The sequence below is a fragment of the Asterias amurensis genome, chromosome 1 (genome assembly GCF_032118995.1).
Source record: "Asterias amurensis chromosome 1, ASM3211899v1".
NCBI lineage: Eukaryota > Metazoa > Echinodermata > Asteroidea > Forcipulatida > Asteriidae > Asterias > Asterias amurensis.
This window is the reverse complement of record NC_092648.1, coordinates 36,194,482-36,217,002: the sequence shown is the minus strand read 5'-3', so window position 1 is coordinate 36,217,002 and position 22,521 is coordinate 36,194,482. Positions and strand designations below refer to the sequence as shown.

General features: G+C 38.4%; 2 protein-coding genes across 2 annotated transcripts in view; one reads left to right on the top strand and one right to left on the bottom strand.

The window, feature by feature from the left end:
- Window positions 1-1,043: 1,043 nt before the first annotated feature.
- On the bottom strand, window positions 1,044-20,646 carry LOC139938546 (crooked neck-like protein 1). The gene is made up of 14 exons (XM_071934120.1): window positions 20,521-20,646; window positions 19,122-19,211; window positions 18,077-18,231; window positions 16,634-16,717; window positions 15,753-15,994; window positions 14,641-14,819; window positions 13,087-13,248; window positions 11,496-11,696; window positions 10,560-10,700; window positions 10,206-10,352; window positions 7,081-7,275; window positions 6,147-6,302; window positions 4,771-4,863; window positions 1,044-3,990 (listed from the first exon to the last, which is right to left on the bottom strand). The coding sequence occupies exons 1-14, from the start codon at window positions 20,563-20,565 to the stop codon at window positions 3,613-3,615; spliced, it is 2,268 nt and encodes a 755-aa protein (XP_071790221.1). The 5' UTR covers window positions 20,566-20,646; the 3' UTR covers window positions 1,044-3,612.
- Window positions 20,647-20,884: 238 nt separating this feature from the next.
- The window catches only part of LOC139938538 (cilia- and flagella-associated protein 61-like), a 28,869-nt gene continuing 27,232 nt past the window's right edge, over window positions 20,885-22,521 (top strand). The window contains exon 1 of the mRNA XM_071934111.1: window positions 20,885-20,968. The gene's annotated coding sequence lies outside the window, so the exon portion shown is untranslated. The remainder of the gene's footprint in view (window positions 20,969-22,521) is intronic.

Sequence of the window (22,521 nt, the reverse complement as noted above, 5' to 3'; positions counted from 1 at the left end):
AAAACAAAATGAGCCGTAACCATGGCAACGGGCTATATATAGAATTGAAAATGCAATGTTGTTTACTTGCACCCCAAGGCCCTTCAACCTACAAAGTATAAAAAAAAAATCATTTTTTGACCGTGAGCAAGTATGTCAACTATTTACCTGAACTGACTCTTAAGAGTTACGGTTACATTTAGGATTCTACCAACTTCTTTGTCATTATTATTTAAAGGTTGACGGTGTCTCAAGAGGCAGCGGATAACGGCAGTTGTCGATAAAGGAATGCGCGGTCTGCTGTACTTTTTTCCGCGATCAAAGTTCAAAAACACAAGGTACAAATGATGGAAAGTATTTTTCAACGATTATTAAATAGTAAGTTCACGATCCCGTAATCCAAAATAAAACAGCATTAAGGTACTCATCTTTCTCAAAAGGGTCTTTTTGTAGATACATCATTTCGCCAACAGAGGGCCGAGTGATCGTGTTCTTGTGGTAAATGCTGACGAAAAACTGGGATAACTGGCGTTGTAGTGTAGAGGTGAAGCTTTTGTTTCTCCTTCTGTGGGTGTTTATCTAATAGCCACCATGCAGTTTTCTACGGCCTTTGTATGTTTGTCAGCCACTTGGTTTGCCATGTCAAAGCCAAAGACAAAGTAGGGAAGTTTCCTTTGTATTCAGGATTGCAATTTATTTTCAGGTACCGGTTTTGGCAGTCCTTGTGACCAATTGGTAGGCCCACGGTATTTTTCATCTGTGGTGTGTGGCAAAATGCTTAATCTTAAACTGTGAATTTTATACATTGACTCCCGCATAGGGGCCTACTAAAGATGTCGGCTCAAGCTGCCTCTGATCTGCATATATTTTTTGAAGTCTTATTATCCTTGTTTTACTTGTATGTATTTGTTTTTGACACTGGCCGAATAAATAATAATAATAATAATATCATAATTTACTATCTTATTTTTGAAGCAGAAAAAAAAGATAGAAACAGACTTCCAAAAACGAGACTTGCCAAATGTATACATGTACTTCCAAAAAGCAGGTCTTAATGAATGATAATTCTTTGAAAGACAAACAAACTTCTTAATAAAATCCAAGATACAAACATTTATTCGCGGATATTCATAGATCTTTTAACAGTGGCAAACTTCAGGACCTTTATGCATTTTTAATTGAAGAATATTTGTTTACCATTACAAGTATTTACAGGTTTGCTTTACTTTGCTTCCCTAAAAACACAGCCTTGGTAAATTGGGCACAGTCTCGTGAAGTGCGCCCTTGGAGCTCAAAAGAGGGTTGCTCATTTTGCCCAGTCCATGCACCACGCAATGTGATTCCATTGTGGTTTACATCCAAGATGGCTACCTGATGACGTCAATGTTCAGTGCCAAGGTGTAGGTGTCATCATGAGAGGGTATTATCACTCAAGATATGATATTGACTTTGAGATGTACCGAGGCAACACAAATCAGCGAAAATATGGAGGCAGAATTAGTGTAGTTCAACCTCCATGATGAGAAACACTTCATTTACTTTTCCTAGTACAGAATTTTGAAAAAGCTCAAAAAGTTGGGCATTTTGGGTTCAACCACTAAAAAACAGGCACTGAAATATTGAAAAGGTCCATTTCATTGACCTGGTAAATTCATTTACACAAAATTATAGGTAATGTTTACCAGTAAAAATATTGTACTAACAAATGGCTTTATGCTTATTTTTGTCAAGCTAGGACATTTGGTAAGCAAAATTTTCAGTTAGGTAGCCGTTATGAAAGTAGGCCCAGGTCATGTTATCTTTATAGGAATTTGTGGTAAAGTGCACGGGATGCAAGCTCTTGTGTTCTGATAGTGATGTGTGGGTTCGGGTCCCAGTCTTGGCACTTTTGTCATTTGTTTGTCCTTTGTCCTGTTTGAAATCGCAGGTTTTTATACACATAAAAGAACCCATTGCACTTATCGCAAAGAGAAGAGGTTTACCCCTGTGTTTCTGGCATGGTCTTGCAGCAATATGCGCAATCTCGCCTTGTATCCGTTTCAAGGTGTTGTATGTTTGCAGTATCTCAAGAATCATTCTTTAATCTCCACCAGATTTGATAATTCGACACCGAAAGTGTCACTTTTACAGACATAAGGCATAATAAATGTACACTTTTTGTTATTTTTATTAGATAAAAGTTTCCATTTAAGTTGTTTCGCCTATACATGTATAGACCATAGATTGTGTGTCATGACATGTTTACAACAGTGTAACAAAGTAATGACTTCCTGCAGGCAAAAGTTGTTAACAGCTTAAAGCCATTATACACTTTCGGTAAACAGTATTGTCCAAGTCCCACACTTCGTGTATCACAACTTATATATAAAATAACAAACCTGTGAAAATTTAGGCTCAATCGGTTATCGGAGTCGGGAGAAAATAACGGGAAAACCCACTCCTGTTTTCGCGCGTTTCGCCGTGTCATGACATGTGTTTATAATAAATCCGTAATTCTTGCTATCGAGAAGTGATATTGTTTTAATGGTTGTTTTTTTAAAGTACATGTAAAGCATTTCATGGAACATTATTTCAAGAGAAGTCTTTCACCATTACCTTCTGTAAACCCTGTAAATTATTTGTAAATCTGTAAACTTTTTAATTTTTTTCTGTACCGAAAGTGTATAATGGCTTTAAGGAAGAAAGCGTACAATCATACTTTTGTGAACCATATGATTTGTATCACCTCTGAGGAAAGTTGGTCACAACTCAAAGTTCGTTCAGCTGTTATTTTTACAATTCTTGATTTTATGTGGATTTACAACAAAAAAAGAAGTAAACATTGTGCTTATGAACTGTGTAGCATTTTGCCAATCAGTAATACTCTGGAATGTACAAGGTAACTTTTTGGGTCAACAAGGCAACTTGATCTATACTGGGACAGGCCTGATACTTCACAGAGGCACTGAAGGCGTTTGCCTCCATGCCCCGGGTCATTGCCTTGGTGCCCTTGAAATTGCTCCAGTAGGAGAAAATGCCTTGGTGCCCTAGCCCTTTTCAAATCGAAGCATACTGTCCTGCTGGGAGATGGAGATTCCATGATATTCACGGGAGAAACATTCCTCTTGACCAAACTGGATGTTGAACACCTCTCAACTGTATGTTTAGAAAGCCACTCCAGGCATTTAAGTGCAGTAAAGATTTATGAAGGTTCTGAGGGTTCTATCGGTATGTCCAAATAAGAAAGAGATCCTAAGGTGATACTGTCTTATCCACAAAATTACAACAGTATCGAATAAGACTCGCAGGGCACTCTTACAGAAACACCAAAGAAGTTGTCTCTCAGCTTATCACCTGTTCACCAAATAATGGAAGGAGGTAAAGGGGAAGACAGGAGCTTGCTCAGCTTCGGCATCGGGATGCTTCCAGCTGATCTTCCCAACCTAATGAGTGATAGACAAGGCTGGGCAAATCTCAACATGATTCTGACCACGGTCGACTAGAGAGAGAGAGAGAGAGAGAGAGAGAGAGAGAGAGAGTGATACTGTCCTTGATTCTCTCAGAATCTTCCTAGCAGAAGTCTCACTGCGCATTCCTGATAGTTCCTCTGTTGCGAGATGATCTTTTGAGATTCTGAAAATCAGGCACTTTGGATTATTTGTCAGAATCCGACGAGTCACTAGAATTGCTAGATTTCGCTTTCGACTCTGTCTCTTTTCTTCTCCTCGACTTATTCTCGTCATCGCTGCCATCGCTACTGCTGCTATCATCATAGTCCGCATCGTTGTACTGAGCCGCTGCCTTTTTGGCTCCATCCTCGCGCTCCTCACCCTCTTGCAAGTTCTCTTTGTCTTCATCATCATCATCATTATCAACATCGTCTTCCTTATCAGAATCATCTTCCTCATCACTGAAATCTTCTTGCTGGTGCTGCTTCCACTTCTTAGCCATGGCGAGCAGCTTGAGGTTGGGCAAGTTGGATTCGTCATTAGGGAAGATGTAGTCGTAGTACTCCTCCCATCCTGCGTCCGACTGGGGGTAAGAGAAATATTTTATTTTTATATTGGATTTTGAACTGATACTTTTTGTTATTTATTTATACCAAACCGACAGCAGCCAGCCAAATACAGGAAAGGATATTACACAAATATTCATATAGCCTGTGTGTGTGTACAAAGTTAACAATACAAATGGAAACAGAAATAAGAAAAGGGAAGAGTAAATGAAGGTTGAGATTGGACAGGACTTGACCTTGCATTACCATTAGCACCTCATACCGTTAGACGTTCTGTTACTTCTCTAAGCCTAAGGGTCACACACGAGGCGAATTACAGGCAACCAGTTCCAGGCAATCTCAATCAAAATAAAGTGCACAGCAACAATCATGGATACACAATATTTTTTTTCTCCATTTTTTGAGCAACGGTTCGAAAACTACTGATGTAGCAGTTATCTCAATATTAATGATACATCAATCAGCTATTGCTGTGTCAATGGTGAATGAAAAGCGCTTGAATTCGTCGAATACAAGAACTGCAAAGAGTTACTCATTATGTATATGTTGTTCATTTGGTGTCTTTGTAACAAATTGTATCCTTGATTGTGGCTGTGCACAAAGGCATTCAAATTTAAATGTTCACATACTATTCATAGGGATCGCAAGACATTGTTTGAAAAATGACTCATGTGCTTTCAAAGTGGTCAGTAGCATGCACTGCAGTTGGTTGCCTCCAAGTTGACTGTAAAAGTTTCCTCGTACGACAAGAGGCAAAACGGACTACAAATCTTGTAAAAATCATCAGAGAATCTTACCCCATCTTCAGTTTGTATCTTCCGTCTCCTCTTGACTCTGTTTGGCATTTGTTTCTTGACCTCTGCGATGTTCTCCTCGTCACCACACTCCTCCTACAAAGTGAAGCGAACACACTCAATAACATCAGGTACCAGACATATGCAACAGCCCCCATCACTGCCACCAGTGTTGCAGCAAGACCAATTTGAGTGGTGGGCTCTAAATTCAATTTAGTTCACCAAGGGCGAGCGGCTCAATAAATTATTCATGTTTACACAAGATATTGAGTCATTATTGCTAAAGTGCAATCGGGGGGAAATCTGAGCTGGACAGCTTAGGAAAGTACTGAGTACGCAGTGCTAACACACATCGGTGTATGAGTAAAAACCAAAATTAATATTCTTTATCCCCGATGCAAATTTAACATCTCTTATATCGTTGCAGTACCCGCTGCCAAAACATAGGATTCAAACTGCCTCTAGCTACTGGGCAACCTCGGTAGTCTAGTTGGTAAGACACTGCTCTAGAATTGCAAGGGTCATGGGTTAGAGTAACATGCCTGTGATCTTTTTTCAAAGGACTCGGGGGAAAGTACTGAGTATACAGTGCTAACACACATCGGTGTATGGGTAAAAACCATATTTAATTTAACTTTATCAGTCTTTAGCACTTGTTTGTTATAAAGGTGCCAATTATCATCTTCAAAGATATAAAGAAATGTATCTATTAATTTTTTCTTTTTGTTTTGTTTTAGCCTTCAAAAAGACTCTGCTAGTAGGGATGAAACATTATTTTGTGAAAGTTGGGAGAAAAAGAAACGACATTTTTGGTTCATTTATCAATTCTGGTAGTAAAGCTAAGGACTCTCAGAAAAGCAAACTTAATCACTGTACTAGCCAAGAACCCAATAGAGAAGAGACAAGGCATTAAGTTTCAGTTTTAGGTGGGAAGGAAACCTAGAGAATTATTCAAGGAAAAACCCATGCAGTCAAGTAGGGACTGAAAACCTAATCCACAGTGCCCTCCAGCGAGATTTGAACCAGGGTCCCAGAGGTTGAAGGCAAGGCAAGATACCACTACACCAACCCGACCACCCAATTAAAAGTTTGTACCTGTTAATATTGTCCATTTTTTTATCAGTATTTTTGACATTGACATCGTTTTTTGTTACTTTTGTAAATCTCATCTTTTCAAACTGATTGTTTAACATTTTAACTTTTTGCCCGCTTTCTGTATTATCTAGATTCTTTAAATTATTTTACTGTGTAATACTTTGCTTTGTATAAATTTTGTCTGTCCAGACTTTTATTGTTGTTCTTTTCTAGCGCCTTGAGGGGAGTCTTTCTGCTATTGTTTTTGTGCTTGATAAATTTGTCTTAATTATTATTTTCTTTACCTCAAAGTCTTTCCAGGCTTCAAGTAGAATGAGACGCTCCTCCTTTTCTTCAGTGTCTCTCAATCCCTTGTTTGCATCCTTGTAGATTCTCCTGGCCCTCTCCAAGCATCCCTCCAAGCCGATAGATAGCTCAAACTTAGCAAAGCTAATCCATACCTAGTCACAATGGGGTAAAAACAGGTATATGTGAGGCTAAAGTTATAGTCAGAATGGGGTAGAACGGGTATATGTGAGGCTAAAGTTATAGTCAGAATGGGGTAGAATTGGTAGAATTGGTATAAGTGATAATAAAGTTCTAGTCAGAATGGGGTAGAACGGGTATATGTGAGGTTAAAGTACTACTAGTCAGAATGGGGTAGAACGGGTATATGTGAGGCTAAAGTTATAGTCAGAATGGGGTAGAATTGGTATAAGTGATGATAAAGTTCTAGTCAGAATGGGGTAGAACGGGTATATGTGAGGCTAAAGTTATAGTCAGAATGGGGTAGAATTGGTAGAATTGGTATAAGTGATAATAAAGTTCTAGTCAGAATGGGGTAGAACGGGTATATGTGAGGTTAAAGTACTACTAGTCAGAATGGGGTAGAACGGGTATATGTGAGGCTAAAGTTATAGTCAGAATGGGATAGAATTGGTATAAGTGATGTTAAAGTTCTAGTCAGAATGGGGTAGAAGGGGTATATGTGAGGTTAAAGTTATAGTCAGAATGGTGTAGAACAGGTACATGTGATGTTAAAGTTCTAGTCAGAATGGGGTAGAACAGGTATATGTGAGGTTAAAGTTATAGTCAGAATGGTGTAGAACAGGTACATGTGATGTTAAAGTTCTAGTCAGAATGGGGTAGAACGGGTATGTGAACGGGCAAATGCTGTGTTTTTAATATTATTATTAAATGTATACAATCCTGGACAACGCTGGAATAGTGGATGTTTACCTTGACGTGCTGCGTTCTCTGTAGGAGGCACTTGTATAGCGCCCTCGTCCTGTCGTACTCTTCTTGCTCGATCTCAAAGTCGATGTAGGCTTTCCATAACACCTCAGGCATGTCCAGCTTGGTCTGGTTGATGGCCAGATCAAATATGCCCCTCGCTCTATCAATATCGCCCAAGATGCTTTCCAGTTCCGTGAACTACTCAAAAGAAAACATGACAAGAATATTTTAACTTCTCGCTCGCATCAATTCATGGAGTGTTCTTTATGTCCTGCTTGCAAGACTTAAAAAAAAACATATTCGTTCGGGCTGGCATTGCTATGTTTGAATATTTTCGCTCTATCTCCAGCCGGTAGGCAGCATTATCAAGACACACAACATCAGATACCACTGCTACGCAGATGACATACAGCTGTATGTGTCATTTCCACCAACCTGTGCTGCAATGTCATCGGCTACAAAGCAAATGGAGACGTGCATCAAGGACATCAACAGATGGATGGACTCAGCTGGTCTGAAACTCAATCATCAGAAGTCAGAGTTATTCATCCTGGGATCAAAGCAAACGCTGAACAAAGTCGCCACAAAGGACTCTTGCATCCATGTAGGAAACAACTCAGACTACCCATCTTCCAAAACTCGCAATCTTGGGGTTATCTTCAACACCAGCAAGTCCTACAATGATCATGTTTCTCACATATCGACCCCTATCAGATTCCAGCTTCGCAACCTAAGCTTTGTCCGCAAGTACCTGAGCTGAGATGCAACTGAAAAGCTAGTCCGCGTCCTTATTTCTTCTCGTCTTGATTTCTGCAATTCCCTCTTTCTCGGCCTTTCCCAACAACAGCTGTCTAAACTTAAGCTTTGTCCGCAAGTACCTGAGCTGAGATGCAACTGAACAACTAGTCCGCGTCCTTATTTCTTCTCGTCTTGATTTCTGCAATTCCCTCTTTCTCGGCCTTTCCCATCAACAGCTGTCTAAACTTCAACGCCTTCAGAACTCCGCAGCTAGACTGGTAACCCTCACCAAGAAAGCATGTCACAAAACACCTGTTCTTCAGTCTCTTCACTGGTTACCTGTTGAAAAGCGAATCTAGTTTAAAGTTTTGTTGCTGGTCTACAAAGCAGTACATGGCTCCTCACCAACCTACTTGCAGAACTCTATCCAGGCATATCAACCATCTCGCAGACTACGGTCATCTCACTCTTTGCTTCTTCAAGTTTCCCGATCGCAGCACTCTTGGGGTGACCACAGCTTTTTCCACGCAGGCCCATCTCTCTGGAACAATCTACCTCTTCTTCTTCGCCAAGCTTCATCTGTTAGTTCTTTCAAGCAACTCCTCAAAACTCATCTGTTCACTTCGTAATTCTTTTTCATTGAACTGTTTAATTACCCTGCTTCTCTACATTTGTTAGTCTTAGTGTCATTGTTGTATATATGTATATTGTTCTTTATTTTGGTTTGTTTTTGTATAAATTATTGCTTGTACAGCGCCATGAGCATCATGCTTGACGGACCTGAGCGCTCTATAAGAGGCCACTTACCACTATTATTATTATTATTATTAGAATATATCCTTCCGGTTTTGCACAAACATTTGGAAAAATAAAATACTTAAACTTTTCAGGGAATCTTTTTTAAATAGTAGCTGCTGTAAGCAGGGAGAAAGTTACATTCAACAATTTCATTATGGGTCATTAAAGGCAGTGGACACAATTGGTTATTACTCAAAATAAATATTAGCATAAAACCTTTCTTGGTGACAAGTAATGGGGAGAGGTTGATGGTATAAACATTGTGAGAAACGGCTCCCTCTTAAAGGAACACGTTGCCTTGGATCGGACGAGTTGGTCTATAAAAAGCGTTTGAAACCGTTTGTTATGAAATGTATATGGTTAGAAAGATGTTTTAAAAGTAGAATATAATGATCCACACAAGTATCTCTCAAAATTGCACGGTTTTCTTTTTACGTCGCGAACTATCACGGTCGGCCATTTATGGGGGTCAAAATTTTGACTCCCATAAATGGCCGACCGTGTTTTTGGACGAGGTAAAAAGAAAACCACGCAATTTCGAGGCATATTTGTGTAGATGATTGTATTCTACTTTTACATCATCTTTCTAACCATATGCATTTTATAATAAACGGTCAAAAAACGCTTTTCAAAGACCAACTCGACCGATCCAAGGCAACGTGTTCCTTTAAGTGCCATAGTTTTCGAGAAAGAAGTAATTTTCCACAAATTTGATTTCGAGACCTCATGGTTAGAACTTGAGGTCTGGAAACCAACCATCTAAACGCACACAACTTGGTGTGACAAGGGTGTTTTTTCTTTCATTCTTATCTCGCAAGTTCAAAGACCGATTGAGCTCAAATTTTCACAGGTTTGTTATTTTATGCATATGTTGAGAAACACCAATTGTGAAGGCTAGTCTTTCACAATTACCAATAGTGTCCACTGCCTTTAAACAAAACAAAAATCAATTTTGGGTGAACAAAGAAAAATTGACTTGAACATGAAAAGGTCAAACTTCAGATGAAATTGAAACATATGGTTTGCCCTTAAATTTGTTAGTGACTGGCCAGTAGGACCAGGCTCTTTGTCAATGCACGAGTCCAACAGTTCATTCGCCAGTCCATAATTCATACAAAATAGGGATGCTTTTCAAAACTAAACTAGCCAGCCGGACCACTTGGATATAATTATGACAGATCCTCAGGTGTTTTAACTGGCATTTAGCCAGGAGCCAACTGTTAAAGGCAGTGGACACTATCGGTAATTACTCAAAATAATTATTAGCATAAAACCTTAATTGGTAACAAGTAATGGAGAGAGGTTGTTAAAACATTGTGAGAAACGACTCCCTCTGATGTGCCGTAGTTTTCGAGAAAGAAGTAATTTTCCACAAATTTGATTTCACACAACTTCGTGTGACGAGGGTGTTTTTTCTTTCATTATTATCTCGCAACCTCGACGACCAATGGATCTCAAGTTTTCACAAGTTTGTCAGTTTATGCATATGTTGAGATACACCAAGTGAGAAGACTGGTCTTTGACAATAACCAATAGTGTCCAATGTCCTTAAGTAAGAATCCTGTAAATATTTCTCATCGCTGTTGAAATACCTTCATCCATGTGGTGCAATTCTCCGGGTTGAACTCTAGGAATTTCTGGTACAGGATGCGGCAGCGATCGAACTCTCTCAGCTGAAGCTCCAACTCGATATAACCCTTGAAGACTTTATCTTTCGGACACTTGCCTATGGCGTTGCCCTGGTAATAAAACAAGACCAAAGGTACAATTTTACCGATAAATACTAAAATCTCTCTTCTGAGAATTGGGTCTGGGGTTTGATCAGCGCCAGTCCAATTTGTTATTCCTATCTTGTGGAAGAACATAATGTTTAAAAGTTTTTCTTGTTCTAAGTTTTGCTTTTTCGAGCAGCAACATTAACTCAAAAAAATGTTTTAAAAACTTACCAGAATCTTGCGAGCAAAGTTGAGGTTCTTCTGTCGGATCTCAAAGTGAGCAAACATGAGCCAGACTTTAGCAAAAGTGAACTTCTTATGTGGGATCATGTCCAAGCATGCCTTGTACACTTGCCGTGTCCTCTCCATGTCCTGGAAACAAAGGAGTCAACATTTTTGACACTTAACTATTTCAGTGCCAAGCTCTTACAATTTATTTTATGTGTCCTGAAATCGCCATTATCAGAATATTTACAATCTTTTGTGTGTACTCAAAAAGTGTCATCAATCGTAGAAGCCTGAACATCTAACGTCACACTTTGAGGCTCATGAATTACACCACAGATCTGACTGTTAGCCCATGTCCATTATCACCTTTGACCTCCCATTCATTTCACATGACCTTCGTTGTCCTAGAGATTCGCAGTTAAATCTGACCTACATATACCAATACCTGTCTTAGTCGATAAAGACAGGGGACCAGTCTACAATCATGCATGTACAACCAGTAATACTTATACACGTTATCACAAGAGAGCATTATCACTCAAGAAACGCTATTGACTGTGGGATGTACCCATGCAACACAAATCAGCAAGATACATTTTTGTTTGGTTAGAAAGACTTGTTCATTTGTAATACAGAGTTTGGAAAACCTCAAAAAGCTTGTCATTTCAAGTTAACAATGCAAATAAAAAGCAAGCATTGAGTTTTAAAAAAACTTGGTACCTAAGTTAATGATGCTTGCACTAACATCAAATGAGACTACCTGCTCTCGCTAACCTTGAGTTTTGAGTAATTTCATCCCTAAACAGCTCACGTAGGAAGCTAAACTGGGATGGTGCGTTGGTGACGTCAATCTGATTGTGTTTTGTTTACACCTAAAAAAATTACTTAAGAATTTTTTTTTAAAACAGCAATGAGGGAAAATTACTACTGGCTACATACCTTTACATTCAACTCTTCATACAGGGCGTAGTTAATCCACAGGTAAATGTAGCGTCGCCATAAGCGTTTCTCTGGGGCTGGAGGAACGTTGGCGATAGCTCGCTCGTATATCTCCCGCACCGTGTCTTCACTGCTGTCCGTTTCCAGGAGACGCAGATAGTCAAACCATGCGTCGTAGTTACTTGGGTTGGCTTTCACTTCCTAATCATCGTTTAGGGAGAAAGAAGATTGACAATGAAGGAAACAGAATCAAAGGTTTAAAGGCAGTGGACACTATCGGTAATCACTCAAAATAATTGTTTTCATAAAAACTAACTTGTTTTATGAGCAATAGAGAGCTGTTGATAGAGTAAAACATTGTGAGAAACAGCTCCCTCTGAAGTGACGTAGTTTTTGAGAAAGAAGTAATTTTCCACGAATTTGATTTCAAGACCTTGAGGTCTCAAAATCAAGCATCTGAAGCACACAACTTTGTGTGACAAGGGTGTGTTTTCTGTCATAGTTATCTCGCAACTTCGACAACCAATTGAGCTCAAATTTTAACAGGTTTAATATCTTGTGCATATGTTGAGATACACCAAATGAAAATACTGGTCTTTGACAATTAAAAATAGTGTCCACTGCCTTTAATAGATGTTAGACTCGCATCACGGATGGTCACCATAGTCAAGTGGTTAGACTGCAGGACTTGCAATCACAAGGTTGTTGGTTCGAATCCCAGCTACACGCTGATTTCACACTGACTAAAAGAAATACTGTAGTCTAGTTACTGAATCACAGTTTCTTTTTGTATGTTTGTATGGTAAGAAATTGGCTGTTGCCAGCTTGGTGTTTATACCCCCATGTTGGAGTTTGCTGAGTTCCCTTGATGGAAAGATCAGGAATATTGTTTGTTCTCACGCTTACACCGGTGTGTATTAAGAACTATATACTCAGTACTCTCCTGATTTCATTGAGAAAAACAAAATCACTTGGGTGGGATTTGAACCAAAAACCTTTGCATTGCTAGAGCAGATCTTTTACCACTAGACAACCGAGCTAGCCCAGTGGCTAAAGCAGTTTGAATCCTTTGTGTTAGCAGCAGGTATACCACAACGATTTAATATACATTGCTTGTAATACACATCGATGTGGGGGTAAAAGCAAATTAGAATCAAAGGTTGTTTGGTTTGGTTGGGGGGGGGGTTGAGGGAAAAGATGATTCTGAAATTGTTGACAGTAAGGATATCCAACACATCAACTTCCTGTCTACATGTACTGAGATTAAATATTGAGAACGAAATAAAAAGTTTTCAAGGTATTTAGGGGGGGGGCTTAAGACTTAAGTCAAAATTCACTGTTCAGTTTTTCCCATACTGAGTTCATTTTCTTAAGGCTGCCAAGTTTTTTGGGGTTTTTTTCTTCCAACGGTGTTTGCCTCTCCAGTTTCTTCTCACCAGGTCTCCAGAGATGAAGTTTGAATCTTGTAAAAATGGTAACTGCTTTTTATCCGACAACCTATGTTCTGAAATTTTCAATAACTGCTCTTTTCAGGCTATTCATTTATTTATTTTTTAGAAGAAAAAAAAACCACCAGTGGGTTAAACTTTACCTCTTCGTACTGGAAGCGTCGCTTACTGACAATGATGTCCTCAATGCCAGCTCTGTCACCGTATCTTTTCTCATGGATTGTGTAAGCTTTAAAGAGTTCCTCCGAATGCTCCTTGGGAATCTTATCCAAGGCATACTTGTAGATCACCTTGGCCCTCTCGTGCTGTTAACAAAAGCAACAACAAAACAAAATGTGACCCAAGCCACCCATTTCACCAAACTCTTTCTAACTTTGGATTAATCTTAGGACTTAGTACAAGTAAAGTTCCGTATTCTGTGCCTTGAACACCCAGCAGGGTGGATACGTGGGTTATTATTATTTTTATTATCCATAGACATTAGGACGCATTGAGCCCATCCTAAGTTTTAGGACGTTACTCGTCCCAACTCCAGATAGGATTAATCCTAGCGTTTTGTGAAATCAGCTGCTTGCTATAAAGCAGTTACAGGTTGGCTTCTGACTGGTATCCGGGAACAAAGATATTGACAAACAAGGGTGACTGTCAACAAAGGGCTAGATAGCTCAGTTGCTAGAGCGCTAGCACGTCAACCCGCAGGCTCTAGTAAATTTGTTTTTGCTCAACCCCAAAACAAAATGGAATCAGACCGCCTAACAATAGGTATTAAGTAGGATATCCCAATCAACCTGATAAATCTATCGCGCGACAATAGAATATATAGCAAGACAGTTCTCTAAAAAACAAACTCAACCTGGCAAGTTGATACACACATGGTGTTACCGCAAACCAAATATATATAGGATGAGATTCCTTGAAAAATTATCAATCTATTTAATGGAAACTGTATCTTGCGCTTTCAACCCTCTCCCCTCTCTCTATTAGACATAGCCATTTGACCGTGGTCTCCTCCTCAAATTATACCCCGCTTGAGTCACTGGCTCCGCTCCCACCACACCCCGTCTTTACAGTGCTGCTGCCTGGTTTTAGATGGTATCACAACCTAATAATTGCTCTTGTGAAGCGTGTAAGAAGTTAAAGCACTTTCAGCACTCAGATACAGTGCTAAGAAAGGGTCTGGGTACTTTTTGAAGGACACAAAACACAATGTCCATAGATTTACATTAAATTCACACAGTTTGAAGATAATGATGGTAGAAAGCTTCCTTTAAAATAATACTTGCTGAAGTGCTGTAGTTTTTGAGAAATGAGTAAAACAAGTTACAAAAAATTCTTTTAACATAAAATCTGTACTTTCATGACATTGTTTTACTCATTTTTCAAAAACTACAGCACCTCAGCAAGTAATATTTTAAGGTTGGCTAGCGCCTTCTCAAAACTCACTTGTTAAAGTTTATATAATTTTGTTTGTTTTTCTTTTTAGACTTTGTAAAGCGCATTGGAACTCCGTGTGTAATGTGCTTTATAAGAACGGTTTATTATTATTATTTACCATCAATATCTTCAAACGATGTAAGCTTAATGTTAATCTGTGGACATTGTGTTTTGTTTCACCAAAAGTACCCAAATTATTTAAGAGTCGTACTAAATGCATAAAAGAAAGAATGGTCTTTCACTTCAAAGGAAATGAATGTTACCTCTTTTTGTCTCTCCTCAAACTTTGAGAAAGCTACATAGAGTTTCTCGTCCATGTTGTCCTCCCCGAAGAACTCCACAGCGCGCTCGTACACCTTCCTACAGCTGGAGACATAGTTATTGTGCTCCTCAAAGCTGGCAAAGCGAATCCAATTTTTCACCTCCGGATGGCAAATGACAAGTGTGATAAGTCAAGGAAAAATTATCAGTTCTGAGAAATCATCAAACATACTATTTTTTGGTTCCACAAATTGTTTTCGGGTGATATGCCTTTTGTTTCAAAGGACCCAAAGTTAAAAAAATCTGAAGTGGAACAAAATTCTCAGTGGGCCAAATTTCATTATGCTGTTTCCCAGTAAGCATCAGAGGTCAATATTGCCTCTAGCCCGCTAGCCCAGGACTACCAGATTTACAGCGGGGCTACTCATTTTTCCAGTTTAGCCCGGCGGGCTAGTGGGAAAATAATGCAAAAACCAATATCTCAAACCGCAATGAACTGTGCTGATGGTGTATTGTAAAGCTTGTGCAGTGACCCAATGTGTTTTTCGGGCTACCAAAATCTCATCGGGGCTACTAAAACTTCTTGGTTACTAGCCCTTCTGACTACCATGAAAATACACTTAATTTCGACCCCTGAAGCATATAAGTTTGTTGTGCTTCCTATAGAAGAAACAAATTGTGAAAGCAAGTGTGTATTCCATAAATTTACATTGTTGCCTCTACCAACTGTTTATACAAACTGCGGGCAAACCAGCATATCTTTTGCTTTGGTAATGGTAAGCAAAGCCAAGAGCCTTAACTGTTTAAGAGCCAATTTTTAAGCAGAAAACGTCTGCTTACAGGCTCATTTTGGTGCTTGATATAATATTACATGGTGTACCCCCCTTCTCCTTTAAGGGGGCGAGATGGTAGGCTCTTTGTACACAGTGGGGAAGTGCATGTTTAAGTAGAAGGAACATTTGGGTCCCCTGCCACATACTAGATATGGTAACTTATACGTGCCACTTTATCTCATCTTTATTTTTGTGCAACCTCCACGCGACGTTGCATCATTCCAATTATCAAATCAAATTCAATCAAGTCCTTAGATTCTATCAATAAATTGCAAGGATATATTTTTCATAGATGTCTCTCGCTCTGTCTAGTTCTTTATATCTGAGCTCCATCTTGATGTAAGACAGCCAGGCTTGTTCCTCCGGCTCCCACTGAATCCAGCGTTCAAACACCTGGCGTGCCCCGGCCACGTTGCCGATCATCTCCTCCATGTACGTGTACTTGTACCAGAACTGTTTGGCGCGGGGGAGTATCGTGATAGCTCGGTCCCAGATGTTGCGGGCGTGGTTGACCTGCTTGTGCCTGAAGTACAAATAATAATAATAATCATAATAATAATATTGAAGTCTTATACAACGCACGTATCTACCAAAACAAGGTACTCACTATACATTTATACAATTTATACATAGGTCAGATGTGATACAGCACTATTATCAAGAAATTCATCGTAAAACCAGGGCTCAAATTTACACTGGACTGCAGTCCAGAGGCCAGTTATTTTATCAGTAGTTTTATTTTTGAGCTACAAGCCCCGAGGGTGGTCTTGTGGGTTTCCGGCCCAAATTCAAGCCCTGACTGCAAATTGAGAACCTTTAACAATATGGAAAATTCAGTCTATAAAAAACCTAGTATCAAACTATTTTGTTCTCAAAAATTTTTTAAAGTTCTATTTTCTTTTAGTTATCAATATAAACCACAAGGGAAACTGACTGGGTAAATTTGTTTAAATGATTATTGGGGTTGAACTATCGACATAATAGAAACACCGCCAATATAGGGCTAGATAGCTTAGTTGGTAGAGTGCCGGCAGGTTAATCCGGAGGTAGTTGGTTCGAATCACACTCTAGTCAATTCTTTTTTTCAACCCCCCAAAAAATCAATTTCTTATAGAGTTACTTATTGATAACTTAACCCCGCTGCACCTTCTCCTCCACTTACTTCATCTCCATTTCTGCATACTTCAGCCATAGTGTGATGTTCCTGTGGTCCACATCCAAAGCTCTTTCATAAACAGACCGTGCTCTACAATGAAGATGAAGAAATCAAAGTAAATAAAAAACAGTTTGTGAAGCAATTTCTTTCTGAAAGAAACGGACAGTTTTCTCGATGTCATTAAAGCCATTATACACTTTCGGTACAGATTTTTCTTTTTTTTCACAGATTTACAAATAATTTACAGGGTTTACAGAAGGTAATCTTGAAACATTATTCCATGAAATGCTTTAATTTTTGAGAAAACATTAAAACAATATCAATTCTTGCGAGAATTACGGATTTATTTTAAACACATGTCATGACACGGCGAAACGTGGGGAAACAAGGGTGGGTTTACCCGTTTTTTTCTCCCGACTCCGATGACCGATTGAATGTCATGACACGGCGAAACGTGCGGAAACAAGGGTGGGTTCTCCCGTTATTTTCTCCCGACTCCGATGACCGATTGAGCCTAAATTTTCACAGGTTTGTTATTTTATATATAAGTTGTGGTACACGAAGTGTGGGCCTTGGACAATACTGTTTACCGAAAGTGTCCAATGGCTCAACAAAAAGGGTCAACAAAAACAGAATGTGACATACGACAATAAAGTGTTGCAACATAACTGGGGGACAGTCAATTGATATCAGGCTTGCTCAGTGGTTTCTTTACTCGCATTTAACCTCAGTAGACCCTGGTTCGAATCCCACCTCTGACTGGATCCTTGCGTGTGGAGTCCCTACCTGATTGTATGGGTTTTCCTCCCACAACTAAAGCTGGGCCACTAAAACCATGTATGATACTGTTTGTAAGCGTAAAGCAGATTTCAGTATATTATCAGAGACAAATATATTTTGTTGATGAACTCCCAGGAAAAGGTATTGTACATTGCTTGGCCAAGTATATGTGTATGTCTGTAAGTTTAAAAAAAAATTTTTAATGGTTTAAAGGCAGTGGACACTATTGGTAATTACTCAAAATAATTTTTAGCATAAAACCTTACTTGGTGACGAGTAATGGGGAGAGGTTGATAGTATGAAACATTGTGAGAAACGGCTCCCTCTGAAGTGACATAGTTTTCGAGAAAGAAGTTGTTTTCCACGAATTTGATTTCGAGACCTCAGATTTAGAATTTGAGGTCTCGAAATCAACCATCCCAAAGCACACAACTTCGCGTGACAAGGGTGTTTTTTTTTCTTTCATTATTAGCTCGCAACTTTGACGACCAATTGAGCTCAAATTTTCACAGGTTTGTTATTGTATGCATATGTTGAGATACACCAAGTGGGAAGACTGGTCTTTGACAATTACCAATAGTGTCCAATGTCTTTAACATTGAGGCTTTTGCCAACATGTTCCTTTTTGGAATAAAACAAGAAATCAAATCAATTATTATTAATCTGTACCTGTCAATCTCCCGTTGACTTTCCTCCCAGCTGGCATACTTGATCCAGTTTGTGACGCTAGAGCGATTCTTTCGGATGTTGTCCTCAAATTCTTTCCTCTTCTTAAGACGATACTCTTGGAGTTCTTCTGGATCGGTGATCTTCTGCTTGGGAGGCTGTTATATAAAAAATAAGGAGATAATAATAAATTTTGCGTTGGTGCAAAAACGTCATATCCGGATTTTGCAAAGACGTATCTTTCATAAAATAGCTTTGGCCAAAACGTTGCATCTCGGCATGTACTTGTTTCCTGTGTACAACCAGGCAACTTTTAAGCAAGATACAATTTGACAGTATCAAACTAACTGTGCTTAGCGAAAGTATACACATTTTTATACTGACACAACAAAATAACAATACTAAGGGTGTGGAATGGGTTAATGTATTCATATATTCATGACTCGATGCTTCTGAAGGATTCAATCGTGACCCCCCGAAACTCGTCTCTGATTGGCAGCAACTTTAAAGGAAAGATTCTATCACTGGTTGATCATTTCAATGAATGTTTTCCTAAACATCTATAACTTTTAGACTTTTTTGATATTTCTTGATAGTCCAGCATTAACCTCCAGACAACACACTTGAATTGAATCATTTGTTATCACTATTTATTCCTGTGTAGGGAACTTGGCAGACTCCCACAAGGGGATTTAAACACCAAGCTGGCAACAGCCAATCTCTCTCATACATACATTGGTTTTATGTCTATAACTAAGTTGTCATTCAGTAACTAGATGACAACACTTTTTCCAGTCATTGTGAAATCAGCAGTAAGCTTACAGGATTCGAACCTGCAACCTTGTGACTGCAAGTCCTGCAATCTAACCACAGGACCATGGTGATCCTTCTAAGGTTTCGAGCAGAACAAATACATTTTATTGAGAAAAATCAAGACACAACGCCAAGGAGCATTTCTACAGGGATTCGAACCCACACTTCGACCACCAGAGCTTGTGTTTGATGTGCTCGAGACCGCTCAGCTCAGCTGCAGACCTATGGTTCTTACCGGTGGAACCAGCTCCAATTCTCGCTCTTTAGCTTCTCTGAGAATCTGCTCAGCAGTGATTTGGACTTCAGCTGGCATCCGGTTCTTCACCTATATAAAGAATAATAAAAACATATAAAAAATCACATCACTATGTTTACAAAAACAGATTTGGGCAATTGTTGAAGCTGTACTGTAAACTACATTTACAAACTACAGTTGATAAATAGGGATTTTAATAAAATTATGTAAGCGCGAGCCACCCTCAAAGCGCTGTAAATAGTCGATACAACAAGAAAGAAACATCTAGGTAAACTTTGCAAAGGAATGGAATAAGCCTAAACGATCTTGGACTAGTAACTACTACTTGGATAAAACTATTTTTACAGCGTGGGTAATGTTAAGCTTGGGCGATATCGATTTATTTTATTAACGATATATATCACCGACAAAATATCGCGATATTCGATATAATCGCGATTAATTAAATTTGACATCATCAGTCTTCAAACTCCCAGTGAAAGTTGTAGAAGAGACAGTCATAGCATAAGAGAGGTGTTCTAATGACCTATTCTTCTGGTTTTACTCCAAACCCATGGGGTGCAAGATGTCTCAGGTAGGAAATACATCGCGATATTGCGATACTTTATCGATATCGCGATATATTGCGATATATCAATATTTAGATTAAAACCAAATCGATCCGATATCGAAATCGTTTCCAAATTAGTATCGCGATATTCGATAATATCGTGATATCGCCCAAGCTTAGGTAATGTATTTACTACCTGGTGCTCAACTTCAAGAGGTTTTCTAAATCAATATTAAATTTCTAATAAACCTAAAACTAGTAAAGAGAACTTTTAAATTGAATAACAAATAAACTTGTTGTGACCACAGCAAACATGCATCATCATCAAATCAAAAGGTCTTGTTTCCTCTTGCTCGAGAAGGTCGAATAGACAGTTTCCTAATGTCTGTGACATTTGTGACATAATTATCAAGTTAAATTATTCTGTGGTAGAAAACCAAGCATAAACTGGGTAGCTGTTCCTTTCCCCCTTTTTAAAATGTTTAAATTAAAATTTTAAAATTTTAAACAGTTTGTCAAAAAGAAAAGTCAGCAGAGGAGGATTGAGTGAGGTGAGTACAACAACTGGGTCTACTCTCTACTATTACTACTCCTAATGATATTTGACATTGTGGAAATAATGTATGGTGTGCCCGATATTTAAATAAATTATTCTTATTCTTAATTTATTATTAAAATCTTTTTTAAATTACCCTCCTCTCACGGGGAAATAGGGCCTATGTCGGAAATAGGTGACTAAGCATTGTCAACTGTGTAAATCAGTAATACACACCGCAATAAAAAGTCTAGTTCACAGAATTATCTTGATAAGAAACTCTCCAATATTACCTTTGCCACCTTCGGCACCTTCGTTTTAATAGTAGGTGTTGTCATTTTTACAGATGGCTCTCACAAAAACAAAATATTTATACTTTTGTCCCCACACGACAAACGTTTTGCCGCTTTGCTTCGTTTGCAGGACGTAGAACTAAATTACTACTCTTGAGGGCGCTCTTTCTCAAAATAAAATGAATATGTATTTTATTGTTGTTAGATAACTTATTTTGTACATTTTATTAATATATTTAAACAAATAAAAACTTAAAAGTAATTTAAACAATATTTTGGGATTTCATGTTGTTTTTAATCATTTTATATTTACGATTTTCTTTAAAAGAAGCAAACTTAATTGATCGAGCCACCTTGTTGCCAAGGAGGTTATGCGTAGTCTGCAGTCTGCGGATCTGAGTTGTGGATTCATTTTGCCTTGAAAAAAAGTCTGAAAGTAACCTTTTTGGTGAGAATAGTACTTTGATTATTTGGTGATAATAATTTGAACATTTGTTTGATACATATTTTGGCTTTCTGTTAGGGAAAAATTTGATATTTTTAACAAAACAATTGTATTTTTAGAAAACATATTTATTAATAAGGCCTAGCCTACTGCTAGCCTAGCCCTAGTGACTAGTCCTATTAATTTATTAAATATTCTTGTAAGCCTAATAAATTTTAAATTAAAATGTTGATTTTATTTTTCAAAAATAGGCTTTAGTTGGGGAACTTAGGGCTAGGTATTTTCAATTTAATAAGGTTTATCGCGATTCAGAAACGCAATGCATTGTGGGAAGGAATATGGGGCGGTTTCTATGCAGCTCTACGACTCGCGCACGCAACGCCTATACCTTTGTGTGGGTTCAACAGCGCCCTCTCTTGATATTTTGCTATTCGCTATAAACCTTATAATAGCATAAAAAATGCAACACTACACTTTTTTGACATAAATAAGTGAATGTTAACTTAAAGTTTTTAATATAATAATAAGTCTTGTAATGCGCACGTATCCACCCTGCTGGGTGTTCAAGGCGCAGAAGAAAAAAACCAACAACAAACAAAACAAAACAAAGAAAAACAGACACAACAAAATTAGTCCTTGAAAACCTGTGACATAAGACAAGTTTTGAGAAGAGATTTGAATGTTGTGGTACAAAGATTAAGTGTAGAGAGTTCCAGATGCGTGGCGCAGCTGAAGAAAAAGACCTGTCTCCCCATGAGTGTTGAGACTTGGGTTCAATGAGAAGAAGCATGGAACTTGATCAAAGATTTCTTGATGGAGTGTAAACTTGAAGAAGTTCAGAAATATAGAGGGGAGCCTACCCGTACGATTCCAACTTATAAGATCTTATAAGATCTTATAAGATTCTTATAAAGTTCTTGTAAGATTCTTATAAGAGAGTCAGAATCATATAAGAATCCTGTAAGAATAGACATGAAATAATAAATTGTTTCATCAAATTTTGCAAACATTTCTTATCACAAGTTTCCAAGTAAGAAAAACATCTTGCTCATTTCTTACAATCAGTAAGAAACTGTTGATAAATATTTGTTGGTTTCCCTCAGGGCAGGGAGTGTAACTTGACTCTGCCAATTACATAACACTTCCTGTTGGGGTTACATTAGTTTGAATTCTAACTGACACTCATTATATAATGAGTGTGGGTATAATGAGTGTGAGTATGAATTGACTATATAGTCAATTCATACTGCAAGTTGGTTGCACATCACTCAGACTGTGTGTTGTTTTTTTACACCAAAAATGGAAGACCTGCCATTAAGTGCTTTGTGGACAATGAGCATCAGCTTGAAGATGATTCGTTGAGAGATTGGGAGCCAGTGTAGTTGTTTCAGAATGGGGGTGATGGAACAGGATTTCTTAGACATAGTAACAAAGCAGTATTTTGGAAGCGTTGAAGACTGTAGAGAAGAGTGCATGAACGACCTTTTCAGTGGCACTTTTGTCCAAGTAATTACGAATCTTACCAATATTTCTGATGTGGTACTATGATGACAGAC

Bases quoted from the DNA above. Each gene is read 5' to 3' on its own strand.
- LOC139938546 (XM_071934120.1), bottom strand. From the start codon at position 20,565: ATGACAACACCTACTATTAAAACGAAGGTGCCGAAGGTGGCAAAG. The intron at 14,820-15,752 runs ATATCCTTGCAA...GACTTATCACAC, and splicing joins GAGAGACATCTATGAAAAAT to TTGTCATTTGCCATCCGGAG. The intron at 10,353-10,559 runs GTAAGTTTTTAA...TTTTATTACCAG, and splicing joins ACTTTGCTCGCAAGATTCTG to GGCAACGCCATAGGCAAGTG.